At 37.6% G+C, this 14,096-nt stretch overlaps 1 protein-coding gene across 12 annotated transcripts in view; it reads left to right on the forward strand.

The window, feature by feature from the left end:
* Window positions 1-14,096, forward strand: part of LOC112052834 (zinc finger protein 84-like) — a 387,100-nt gene that overhangs the window by 2,503 nt on the left and 370,501 nt on the right. For 3 of the 12 annotated variants that reach the window (XM_052889911.1, XM_052889899.1, XM_052889901.1), the window contains exons 3-5: window positions 12,842-12,934; window positions 13,386-13,526; window positions 13,634-14,071. In XM_052889911.1, the coding sequence (XP_052745871.1) occupies window positions 12,842-12,934; window positions 13,386-13,526; window positions 13,634-14,071 (672 nt within the window). Of the gene's footprint in view, window positions 1-111; window positions 207-1,270; window positions 1,333-4,869; window positions 6,470-11,345; window positions 12,164-12,484; window positions 12,719-12,841; window positions 12,935-13,385; window positions 13,527-13,633; window positions 14,072-14,096 lie in introns of those variants that run through there. The other 9 variants (XM_052889908.1, XM_052889910.1, XM_052889903.1 and 6 more) reach the window with 8 other exon arrangements.

Below are 14,096 nucleotides of genomic sequence, written 5' to 3' on the forward strand. Positions count from 1 at the left end.
GACTGTTTACTTCTTGATAGAGGTGGTATATAGCCTCTGCCTATTATCATTATAATTATAGGCTAAGCAGCTATTGCTGATTTGCTATATTGTTGTGCTTTTTATTGGCAGGACGCTGGCGGAGACTCTGCATGTGATGCATCACAAGTGTGCGAGCCTCGTGCAGCTGTGAGCCGCAGCGGTGACTCACTCGTGCTGCAGAACAAGTCAGTATACAACGACGCTGCATGTGATGCATCACAAGTGTGCGAGCCTCGTGCAGCTGTGAGCCGCAGCGGTGACTCACTCGTGCTGCAGAACAAGTCAGTATACAACGACGCTGCATGTGATGCATCACAAGTGTGCGAGCCTCGTGCAGCTGTGAGCCGCAGCGGTGACTCACTCGTGCTGCAGAACAAGTCAGTATACAACGACGCTGCATGTGATGCATCACAAGTGTGCGAGCCTCGTGCAGCTGTGAGCCGCAGCGGTGACTCACTCGTGCTGCAGAACAAGTCAGTATACAACGACGCTGCATGTGATGCATCACAAGTGTGCGAGCCTCGTGCAGCTGTGAGCCGCAGCGGTGACTCACTCGTGCTGCAGAACAAGTCAGTATACAACGACGCTGCATGTGATGCATCACAAGTGTGCGAGCCTCGTGCAGCTGTGAGCCGCAGCGGTGACTCACTCGTGCTGCAGAACAAGTCAGTATACAACGACGCTGCATGTGATGCATCACAAGTGTGCGAGCCTCGTGCAGCTGTGAGCCGCAGCGGTGACTCACTCGTGCTGCAGAACAAGTCAGTATACAACGACGCTGCATGTGATGCATCACAAGTGTGCGAGCCTCGTGCAGCTGTGAGCCGCAGCGGTGACTCACTCGTGCTGCAGAACAAGTCAGTATACAACGACGCTGCATGTGATGCATCACAAGTGTGCGAGCCTCGTGCAGCTGTGAGCCGCAGCGGTGACTCACTCGTGCTGCAGAACAAGTCAGTATACAACGACGCTGCATGTGATGCATCACAAGTGTGCGAGCCTCGTGCAGCTGTGAGCCGCAGCGGTGACTCACTCGTGCTGCAGAACAAGTCAGTATACAACGACGCTGCGTGTGATGCATCACAAGTGTGCGAGCCTCGTGCAGCTGTGAGCCGCAGCGGTGACTCACCTGTGCTGCAGAACAAGTGAATTTTGTTTAAACTCCTATACAAAACTAATAGCTTTGCGTAGTATTTATGTAGTATGGTGCTCAGCAAGCAAACTCACATTCTGCTGCAATGTTTCACAGGACAGGAAGTCGGAGGCTGTATGATGTCCCTCCCCCGGCTGCAGACTGCGCTCAGGCTTTAGGTGAGGGGAAAGTGGACTTGTTTGTTACTTTTTCTGTTTCCTGTGGTGTTAGTATTATCACATTGAACCTTATTGCTGAGTGTATAATGTTCGAAATTGCTTGGGTTCATGATGTTGGTATAATGCCTTGTGTACCGCTGATATAGACAACGAGCTATGGACTGCAGCTGTTGTGCATCTGTCGAGTGTTATTGTATAGACAGATGTGTGGGGCGTCTGCGTCGGTCACGGAGGTCGACATCTTGAGAGACTGTGCCGTATATCGTACAAGTGGCTGACGACAAATATTTTGAATGAATAGAACATCAGCTAGCGTCTCGTCCTTTTCCATTTACAATAATTAGCTTTATTAACGCGACAGTAATGTACTATCGGTGAAGGAAAACATCGTGAGGAAACCTGCATACCAGAGAATTATCTTAATTCTCTGCGTGTGTGAAGTCTGCCAATCCGCATTGGCCCAGCGTGGTGGACTATTGGCCTAACCCCTCTCATTCTGAGAGGAGACTCGAGCTCAGCAGTGAGCCGAATATGGGTTGATGACGAATGTACTTATAGTTGTTGTGTGTTAACGCCAATATTGTTTCCTATTAAACGATCGCTTCAAACTGTGTCAATTCGATTTAAGCATCTATAGCTAGTCTTATAAGACGCAGTTTTGCTTGACACGCCGTCATCATTTGCATAAAAATAAAAAAAAATAGCTTTATTTCCTTACAATTACAGACATTTTTTTAAAAATTATTATTAATGTTTACAAGTTTTATAGATTGTTAGTAGGTTAGTTGATATTATCTAATTTTTTTATATTATGTTAGTAGTGTTAATTTTTCATTTTATTATTCTTTTTTGTAAGGACTGCAATATAGCAGTGAAAGCCTCCTCCAATTGTAGCCATTGTATTCTGTCTCTGGCTGTTCGTTGCCATGTTTTACCTGCAACCCTGACTATCGTCACTCCACCTTCTTAATGGTCTACCTCGTTTGCGTTTTGAGTCTCGTGGGTACCAGTTTGTGACAATTTGGGACCATCTATCGTCTGATGTTCTTTGTATGTGGTCTGCCCATTTCCATTTAAGGCGGAGAACATGTCGAGCAGCATCTTTAGCTTGGGTTCTTAACCTAACCTAACCTAACCTAACCTAACCGTCGCATTTTTTGAACCCGCACCAAATTTAAAGAATTTAACCAGCTCCGCGCCGCTTTACCTATAACAAATTAAACTGAAGTGTCATTTGCCTGTGAATAGAAGCCCTACCGATCGAAACGAGCTCTTGCACCTCGTCGAAAGGTAAGATTAGCTATAAATAAATAAATAAATATACTTAAACAATACACATTACTATCTAGCCCCAAAGTAAGCATACAGAGTAGCTTGTGTTATGGGTGCTAAGATAGTTTTATTATATTATTAATATACAATTATATACTACATATAAATACTTATATAATGTATAAATACACACAGACACTGGGAAACACTCATGCTCATCACACAAAAATTTTCCAATTGTGGGAATCGAACCCACGGCTGTGAATGCAGAAAGTAGGGTCACCCACTGCGCCACGCGGCCGTCTAAATAGCTATAGAACGCTATTTGGAATTGCACAGTAAAGCGATCGCATGTTTGAAGCATAATATAGGTATACTTGAAGCATAACCCCACCCGCTTTAAAAACGTTTTAGGTACTATTTACACGTGCCTAAACAGTTGTGTAACTGTATGATGTTTGCACAATTTATTATCGTACTCTAAAATTTTAATAAAAAAAAATACAACCGACTTCAAAACCTTAAAAACGTTATCACTAAACTAAAAAGCGAAAAATAACATCATAATATGTTCTACCTGCTGATCAGTATGAAGGCGGTGCTAAGCCGGTGATGTATTAATTCAAGCCATGTGAGAATATCTTATAGATTTAGATTTTGCAGACAGTGTTGTTTCATGTGGTCCTGTCAGAAATGGCATAAATTAAGACTACATCGGCTAAGCACCGCCTTCATACTGATCAGCAGGTAGAACATATTATGATGTTATTTTTCGCGTTTTGAAGTCGGTTGTATTTTTTTTTATTAAAATTTTTATTATTTTTCCATTTTTAGTGTAAAATTTCATCTCAAACGAATAAATCAGACCCCTAATGACAGTTACAACTCATCTTGGTACAAAATTCTCAGCAATACAAATTAATCAAGCCCAAGCACAAGGTAACTACCATAAACCGTTAAGGGGTTCCCTTAATTGACCTTGGTCTTCATCATCAGACCCCTAATAACAGATACAACTCATCTAGGTAGAAAGTTCTCAGCAATACAAATTAATCAAGGCCAAACACAAGGTAGTTACTGTAAACTGTTAAGGAGTTCCTTTAATTGTCCTTGGTCTTCATCACCAAACACCTAAATGACAGTCTTAACCTATCTATGTGGAAAGTTCTCATCAATACAAATTAATCAAGCCCAAACACAAGGTAACTGCTGTAAATCGCCGAGGAGTTCCCTCATCTGTTTTATAGCTCCATCATCAGATCGATTTTAAACCTTCGTGAAATTGTAGTGCTTAAAAGTACTAAATGGAAAAGTTTAGGAACACACTAGACACCCATATAATTTTCGAAAGATCCCCTCAATTTCTCCAGGGTTCCATCATCAGATCTTGACATGATGGCAATGGAACCAAATGTGGACTATACCGTTTCAAACAAAAAAAGAATTTTGGAAATCGGTCCAGGCGTCTTTAAGTAATCGGTGTACATACATAAAAAAAAAAATACCGACCGAATTGAGAACCTCCTCCTTTTTGAAGTCGGTTAAAAATAAGACGACCACTTAAGTATCAGAGTTATATTAATTATACATTTACCCATAATAACATCACTTCACGATATATTTAGCTAATCATCACTACATTTAACTGACAACATTTCGCATACACTTATAAACAACATTTTCAGCCTAACTTCTTTAGTTTTAACTACATAAAATACTTTAACTAGAACACTTGTAACAAGACGACAGTCGATACTCAACTCGCTAAATTATCAGAGGTCCCTGTTGTAGAATAAGTTTCTAAATTTCTTTTTTATTAATTTTGATTTGGACATCTGTCAGATGGAATTGTTAGAAAACAAAGGATTAAATAAATAGTTGGATATCTTGCAACGGTCTTTTACTACAGTCCCGACCGCCTCAGTTGCGATCTCCCACCACCTTTTCTTTTGCAAACTTTCACTTTTGGTGGGAGCCAATCGCAAGTCACCATCGCGCAGGAACTAGACAGTGCTGCCAATTTTATTTAAGTATTTTTAGTATATGTTAATTGTTATTTACTTATACATACATCTATATTTCACGTTTTATAATTAACCTAATAATCTATTTATTAAAAATATGTAAATTGAAATGCGGCGACAACAGAGTATTCAGTATTGTTTGTAAATATTGCGGGAGCGACGTTCAGGCGCACAGATAGTAGAAGTAGAGCTGTCGGAAAGGTTTGTCGGAGAAAATTATATGAAGACTGTTTTGTTTCAGTCGCTCCACTGTCCGCGAGACTTGCGGCAAACAACGACCACACAGTGCAGGCAACTGAAGAAGCAGCTGCGACCCGGAAAACTGAACAAATCCTTGAGACTGACATTGGCGAACTGAACAAGCAATCATCTCAGAGCGGCACCAAAGTATACACAGATATAAATAGATTCACAAACTGTGTAGTACTGTTACATGATATTTTCAAGAAACCCAAGAAAACTGTACTAGATGAGAATCCACACGCGAAAACTTACACTGGTGCAAAGCCTTTTTCTTGTGAGATTTGCAATTATAAATTTACAAGGAAAAGTTATTTAAAAAAACATAAAAGAATCCACACTGGCGAAAAGCCTTTTTCTTGTGAGATATGTAATCATAAATTTACACAGAAAGGTAATTTATTGCGTCACATGAAAACGCACACTGGCGAAAAGCCTTTTTCTTGTGAGATTTGCAATTATAAATGTGCAAATAAACATCATTTATTGCATCACATGAAAACCCACACTGGCGAAAAACCTTTTTCTTGTGAGATATGTAATTATAAATGTACACATAAACATCATTTATTAGATCACATGAAAACGCACACTGGCGAAAAGCCTTTTTCTTGTGAGATATGTAATCATAAATGTACACATAAACATCATTTATTAGAACACATGAAAACGCACACTGGCGAAAAACCTTTTTCTTGTGAGATATGTAATTATAAATGTATAAAGAAACATAATTTATTGCAACACATGAGAACGCACACTGGCGAAAAACCTTTTTCTTGTGAGATTTGCAATTATAAATGTGCATACAAAAGAAGTTTATTGCATCACATAGAAACCCACACTGGCGAAAAGCCTTTTTCTTGTGAGATATGTAATTATAAATTTGCACAGAAAGGTAGTTTATTGCATCACATGAAAACGCACACTGGCGAAAAGCCTTTTTCTTGTGACATCTGCAATTATAAATGTGCAAAGAAAAGTGATTTAAAAAAACATAAAAGAACCCACACTGGCGAAAAGCCTTTTTGTTGTGGGATATGTAATTATAAATGTTCACACAAAGGTGATTTAAACAGACATAAAAGAACCCACACTGGCGAAAAGCCCTTTTCTTGTGAGACATGCAATTACAAATCTGCAGAAAGATGTACTTTAATGCGGCATAAGATGAGAATGCACACTCACACTAAGCCTCAGTAATTGTAATAAAATAGAAAATGAAGCGATCGCTCGATCTGTGCGTATGTGTGCATTAACAAAAAACGTTAAGTATCAGAGTTATATTAATTAAACATTTATCCATAATAACATCACTTCACGATATATTTAGCTAATCATCACTACATTTAACTGACAACATTTCGGATACACTTATAAACAACATTTTCAGCCTAACTTCTTTAGTTTTAACTACATAAAATACTTTAACTAGAACACTTGTAACAAGACGACAGTCGATACTCAACTCGCTAAATTATCAGAGGTCCCTGTTATAGAATAAGTTTCTAAATTTCTTTTTTATTAATTTTGATTTGGACATCTGTCAGATGGAATTGTTAGAAAACAAAGGATTAAATAAATAGTTGGATATCTTGCAATGGTCTTTTACTACAGTCCCGACCGCCTCAGTTGCGATCTCCCACCATCTTTTCTTTTGCAAACATTCACTTTTAGTGGGAGCCAATCGCAAGTCACCACCGCACAGGAACTAGACAGTGCTGCCAATTTAATTTAAGTATTTTTAGTATATGTTAATTGTTATTTACTTAAACATACATTTATATTTCACGTTTTATAAATAACCTAATAATCTATTTATTAAAAATATGTAAATTGAAATGCGGCGACAACAGAGTATTCAGTATTGTTGGTAAATATTGCGGGAGCGACGTTCAGGCGCACAGATAGTAGAAGTAGAGCTGTCGCAAAGGTTTGTCGGAGAAAATTATATGAAGACTGTTTTGTTTCAGTCGCTCCACTGTCCGCGAGACTTGCGGCAAACAACGACCACACAGTGCAGGCAACTGAAGAAGCAGCTGCGACCCGGAAAACTGAACAAATCCTTGAGACTGACATTGGCGAACTGAACAAGCAATCATCTCAGAGCGGCACCAAAGTATACACAGATATAAATAGATTCACAAGCTGTGTAGTACTGTTACATGATATTTTCAAGAAAGCCAAGAAAACTGTACTAGATGAGAATCCACGCGCGAAAACTTACACTGGTGCAAAGCCTTTTTCTTGTGAGATTTGCAATCATAAATTTGCAAGGAAAAGTTATTTAAAAAAACATAAAAGAATCCACACTGGCGAAAAGCCTTTTTCTTGTGAGATATGTAATCATAAATTTACACAAAAAGGTAATTTATTGCGTCACATGAAAACGCACACTGGCGAAAAGCCTTTTTCTTGTGAGATTTGCAATTATAAATGTACACATAAACATCATTTATTAGATCACATGAAAACGCACACTGGCGAAAAGCCTTTTTCTTGTGAGATATGTAATTATAAATGTATAAAGAAACATCATTTATTAGATCACATGAAAACGCACACTGGCGAAAAGCCTTTTTCTTGTGAGATATGTAATCATAAATTTACACAGAAAGGTAACTTATTGTGTCACATGAAAACGCATACTGGCGAAAAGCCTTTTTCTTGTGAGATTTGCAATTATAAATGTGCAAATAAACATTATTTATTGCTTCACATGAAAACCCACACTGGCGAAAAGCCTTTCTCTTGTGAGATTTGCAATTATAAATGTGCACTTAAACATAGTTTATTAAGTCACATAAAAACCCATACTGGTGAAAAGCCTTTTTCTTGTGAGATATGTAATTATAAATTTACACAGAAAGGTAGTTTATTGCATCACATGAAAACGCATACTGGCGAAAAGCCTTTTTCATGTGATATATGCAATTATAAATGTGCACGTAAACATTATTTATTGCAACATATGAAAACACACACTAGTGAGAAGCCTTTTTGTTGTGAGATATGTAATTATAGAAGTGCACACAAAGGTAATTTAAAAATACATAAAAGAACCCACACTGGCGAGAAGCCCTTTTCTTGTGAGATATGCAATTACAAATCTGCAGAAAGATGTAATTTATTGCGGCATAAGATGAGAATGCACACTCACACTAAGTCTCAGTAATTGTAATAAAATAGAAAATGAAGAGATGGCTCGATCTTTGCGTATGTGTGCAATTAACAAAAAACACAAAAACTTAAATATTATCAAATTTAGTTATTGTATCCAAAAGTGACCCAAGTGTTGATAGACTCTAAAGTGCAAACAGAAGTCACAGTTGTACGCTTTCGTCAACTGTACGAAGTGAAACTCGTACGCTGCTCCCTTCACCCCCTCGGGTAAATGAGCGGGGCTCGTATTGTGTGAGTCGCTCTCACTGCAGTGATCGCGAGCGTTGCCCAGTGGCCGGTTGTAAAGATGAGTTCACAACAAACCACGCTTAGCGGATATCTCATAAGCGGTGGCGGAGCTTCTACGAGTACTTATCAAACTGTGACGAAGGAAAATAGGAGTTTATAGGGAGTTTCACAAACATATTGCGAATTTTTGTCAACAATTTGCAGACACTGAAAATGAAAGTTAACTGGTAATACGGAAATATGTTATGGAACTAACAAATGTAATGTATTCTTTGAAAAAACTTCCAAAAACTTAAACTCAGAATATACTACCCAACAACATGAAATTAACAATGCCCTAAACCGTTGAAAAACATGCGTCTCGATAAATATATACAGGAGTAGATCTCTCAAAGTGTGTTTGTTGTTGATGTTGTTTTTGTATAGACAGAGATTAGAGAGAGAACATCATCGATTGCAAATATTTGACAATCTGTTATTGATATGTTCTGTGGTACCAGAGAGTAACAGTTGTGTACTGAAGGTTGTACGATAGAGATATGTGAATGTAATAAATTATCAGTGATTGAAGTCGGGATTAAATGCATATAAGTTTGTTATCTGTGTTTTACTGGATTCTTGTTTTTCTGGATAGTGGCACACCTTGGCACACAATAAAAGTATAACGTCTTCAAGTGACAATATAGAAAGCGACGTTTAATCTATCTCTTTTGGTGTAAAATGTATAGACAAAATAATCTTGTCGCTCACTTCGCTCTGCAGAACCAATGGTGTGCACTCCACAGATGCGAATGTGCACTGCTTACCCGGAAGACTCCTTACAAACGTGTATTGTAGTTGCTTATCCTAGTGCACACCACTGTACAGAACTGAACAAGCATGTAAAGTTTCATATTACTTGATTTACAGAGTATGTTAAAAAACCAGACAAGTGCGAGTTGAACTCGCGTGACGAGGGTTCCGAACGTTGTTATTCTATCATGTTTTTGAAAACTGACCTGAAATTGTAACTAAATAATAATTATATAATTTTCTTCATTTCTTCTAGGCTTATTTCTTTTGTTAAATATTTATCTAAACCTTAAATTATTATAATAGTATAGTATTTAACAAAACTTAACATTAGTTTTGATGAATAGGTTTATATTATGTGCAAGTTTGGTACAATATTAAATGATTCACCAAGTTTGTTAAAAAAATTTAGAGTTTCATAGTTTTCCAGAAATTTTCAAGAAGACAGCTAACTCCTGTATTTTTTTCAAAATTTTAGGTTTGATAGTTTCGGAGAAAAGTGGGGGAAGGGATTGTCTATTTTCTTGGATAACTTCAAAACTATTTATTTCAAAATTACAAAAAATAATATTTTATGTGTCGCATAATGCAGTTTGAAATATTTTTTTTTGTATTTTCCATCTTGCCCCCAAAAGTACTACGTACGTTCGGAGCCCTAAAATAGTAATGATGTGTCATTATTATCAGCCTATGTGAGTATCCATACAGGGGTAGCCCTCCCTTCGTGTATGCCTTGGCCTTCCCCTTGCAACATTTCCATTCAGTCCCCTATATATCCCTATTCCTTTCCTTCATCCTTAGCATACCTTTCTCGATTTCAGCCCCTACATCTTCTTTTATAACAACTAGTTGGCACTAATTTAATGTGAAATGGTGATTTGTTATGCTAGGCAGCAAACTTCATCTAAACATACACAAACCGGCATTTTTAGGGAGCTCTTTACACGACGAAAACGATTACAACAATGAAACATCATTTCTATAGCAACGGTTTTTATAAACGCATTAGATCATTGGTTTTCGATCTTTGCCAGAGGGGTAACGGTTAGCGAGGCAGGTGCTGTTTTTAATGGTCGAAGTCTACAGTAGCAAGCCTTCGGAACCTGAGCAGACTAAGAGAGAGGCGGAGGCGGCTCGGTGGAAGATATTGTTAGCCTGCTGATGACTCGACGTGGACGTAGCCTTCGCTCGTTTCTCGCAGCTCCTTCGGCGGAGAGCGCAGTGGAGCCCCAGGGAGCGGCTCGGGCCCACCCGACGATGTGTGCAGTAGACGGCACACATCGACCGCTTGCGTAAAAGAAATAAAATTGAGATACCTGTACAGATACTATCTTTTTTAAAAAAAAATGTGTACTGCATGGCCGTAAAAACGTATAATCATCTGTCAGAAAATACAAAAGAAATGCCAATACAGAGATTCAAAAATCATATTTTTTATGCCCTCAGCCAAAATAGTAGGTATTTACGAATTAAATGACTTTTTAAATTAAAATCAATTTTACTAATTTATTATATTTTTACAATTTGACATACACATAAATTAAATATTTTATTATTTTCATTACTTAAGAATTTCAGTATTGGTATAGTTATGGTAAATTTTATTTTATTTTCAAACAAATTAACATGCAGCATGTAATAATAATTGGAACATTTAAATTAAATTACTTATTTTTAAAATATTTGCGCGCCTAATTCGTGGCAAAACATGTTTGGACCATTGTATTTATTGTATCTGTTGTTACCCATGTTTTAGCAAATAAATTATTATTATTATTATTATTATTGCTGAGGAAGGTCACCTGCCTGACCTGTGGTCACGGGATATCTGTCGCCCAGCTTAGGAGAGGCGAGTTGGCTTGTTCGAGAGACGGCTTCGATTATTATTACCACTACGTATTTAGCTTAGCACCGTGTTCAAACCGATCAGTAGATAACACGTAGGTAAATGTGATTGCAGCAGGTACTAAACAGAGGACGGACGCGTGAAATTCATTCACAAATTACGCAGAAACCATGGATCTATTTAAAGTAACCTGTATGATGCTCAATGACCTCTATCTTCCAGTGAAAGTCCAATTAAAATCAGTTCAGCATTTCCAGATATCAGCCCAGGCAGCCGAAAATGTTAAAAAAGTTACAGACAGACACCATCGAAAACTATCCAAAATCTTCGAAATTCAATGAAAGCTAGATTTTCGGAAAATGGTGTAAATTCTCAATTCATATCTCTTACTAAGTACCTAATTAATGAAAAAAAAATTAACATCTTAAAAACAAAATATTATTTCAAAATCATATTTCGTAGCGCGAAGATCTTCACTATTTGAGTTTGTCCGATTGATGAAATATCACGAATTTTGTCGCCGAAGTTTGGACGAAACTGAAACTTCGGTCCCTCTCATCCCGCATTCTACTCGGCTCCCAGCGCAAGCGATAGTTTGCCAGATTGAGCTCCAGTGACTGACTGCTTTTTTGCCCGGACCTTACTACGCCCATGGCTACAGGACCGTTAGAGTATGTTAAAAATGATGACCTATGTTTGGGTTTTCTTATCACGGCAAGACCGTGCAAAATTCAAAAAATTTTCAAGTATTCTCGTTTAAACAATGTAACCACCAGTTCTAAAAATGAGTCTGCAAGTAATGAATTATTATTGAACTATGGATAAAATATAGGGTATATGACAACATTCAAATTCTAAACGGATGATAGAAACACGTTAGATCATGGTCATTCACTTTTGAGGTAAGGGTAACGTCTAGCAAGGCAGGTCCTCAGGTAGTTGATCTGAGAATATACAGATATACATAGAAGGTAGCGTAAGTATTTTTTTGACGTCTCTTTGTCGTCTATCGTCTGTGGTATATTTACGTGAGTAGTGACTAACTCTTTGGTTTATTTTTCCATTTATTTTTATTAATCTTGGTTACAAAAAAAGTAACAGTAAAAAGGGTGTGCCGTGTGACTGTATAATATTATTACTAAAATCAAAATTAATCTGAAAAATCAAAGAAATTGGTTTATAGTTCTTTGGTTATATCATTAAAAGACTACAAACGTGGTCATATTTATTTTTGGTAATGCTACAGGTAAATGTTATTCATTTTCTCAAAAAAAAAAAAAGGAAATACGTTGTGCTGTTAGTTATGAGCAGTTATGAGTTACTAGCTGACGCCGCGCGGTTTTACCCGCGTGGTGCCTGTTCCCGTAGGAATACGGGGATAATATATATATAGCCTTCCTCGATAAATGGGTATCTAATACTGAAAGAATTTTTCAAATCGCACCAGTAGTTCCTGAGATCAGCGCGTTCAATCAAACAAACAAACAAACTCTTCAGCTTTATATTATTAGTATTGATGTTATTATCAGGGAGTAACTCTCTACCAAGTACAACCGCTTTTACCCAGAAATTCCTGCCACACTGTGTCGAAACGCACCCGTGTAAACAATTATGGTAAATCACAGTTCTCAGTGATATCAGGGCGTCTGCGTGCAACTTGGTTCCGAGCCAACGCACACAAGAGCATCACCTGCCCGATCCTGCTGACATCTGCTCTCAGCACTTTACACATGACGACTTTTATGCAACCATGAGTTGTGTAAAGCAGATTCACTCTGATGCTATCCCTTCAACAGTGCAGGTCAGTTTCACAACATATATGTGTATGTAGAACTTGTATTGTAGGTCAAGGAGCTAAGACAACCATTACAGCATTATTCACATACAATCAGTAATGTAGAAGTAACTATTGGTATACTTACAGATGTGCATGATATGCCTGGACACTGACAGCAAGCTGTCTCTAATGAGTAAACACAAGTTGGAGGAGGCATATGAACAGCTAACTGGACTGTCTGTGAGTATAGCTACTATAGAGAACGTCTTATCTCAAAAAACTCAAAATGGATCCAACATACAGAGAAATGTATACAAATAAATATAATTGTAGTGTCTGTTTGTTGTTTTTAAAAACAATCTCTTGTTTTAATGTTTTGTATGGCTATCTTTCTGTCTAATCTCTGACATAACTGCACTGGTTTTGACGGTACTTTCACTCATTGATCATTATTCCTGAATAACAAAGACTTATTTTATACCCCTGTTCTGGTATTGGGAACTATACAAGTGAAACTGCCTGGCATCTGCTGGATTAGAGTAAGAACATCAACATTTGACCTTCGCTGTTATGTATTAAGTAATGAACACTCACAATATATATATATATATATATATATATATAATAGTTATAAATCCCAGTTTATTATCTACCTTTATATACACTGTGTACCTTTGCTAATTCTGTGCAGTTTCAGTTGTGTCGTGGAGGAAACCTGAAGCAAACACTCTGTGTGCTGTGTGCTCAGAGATTGATTAACTTCAGTAGATTTAGAGACTTGTGCTTGAGAGCCCATTCACTGATGACAGACTTACTTGCACAAGATGAATTAGTGAGTATTTAGTAGTAATGGTTTCATTCACTTGTAAACTTGACAAACTTTGTTCTTCTTAGCTTTGGTGAACCATCTGGTAAGAAGTAAATATATACTGTTTTCAGATTACAATAAAATATATAGAATTGATGAACTGCACAACAAAACCTCTGAAGTTTAATTTGACACAAACCACATTAGCAGCTGATCACTATGACTTGTACATAGATCACACTGATGAAGAGGAACAGACAGCAGCAGAGGAATCTGTAGTGGGAGATGTTGCAACAGCTGTGGTAAAGACTGAAGACAATTCCAACGACTTTATTTCTACCGACAATTACTCCAATATAAGCATAAAGTTGGAAACATGTTCACCAGATAAAGATATAAATGAATCACTTCATGCAGAAGCAGGAGCTTCCTGCACTACAGTTCCAGTACATGTGTCTGAAACAGAGAATTTCATTAAGATTGAAAGTGTTACCTTTGGATGTACGCTTTGTTCTGAAGAGTTTATGCGAGAGAATGAATACTATGATCACATGAGCGAGCATCTCAAGGTGAGACTTGTTCACATCTCTACAG

The sequence above is a fragment of the Bicyclus anynana genome, chromosome 26 (assembly GCF_947172395.1).
Source record: "Bicyclus anynana chromosome 26, ilBicAnyn1.1, whole genome shotgun sequence".
In the NCBI taxonomy this organism is placed as follows: Eukaryota; Metazoa; Arthropoda; class Insecta; order Lepidoptera; family Nymphalidae; genus Bicyclus; species Bicyclus anynana.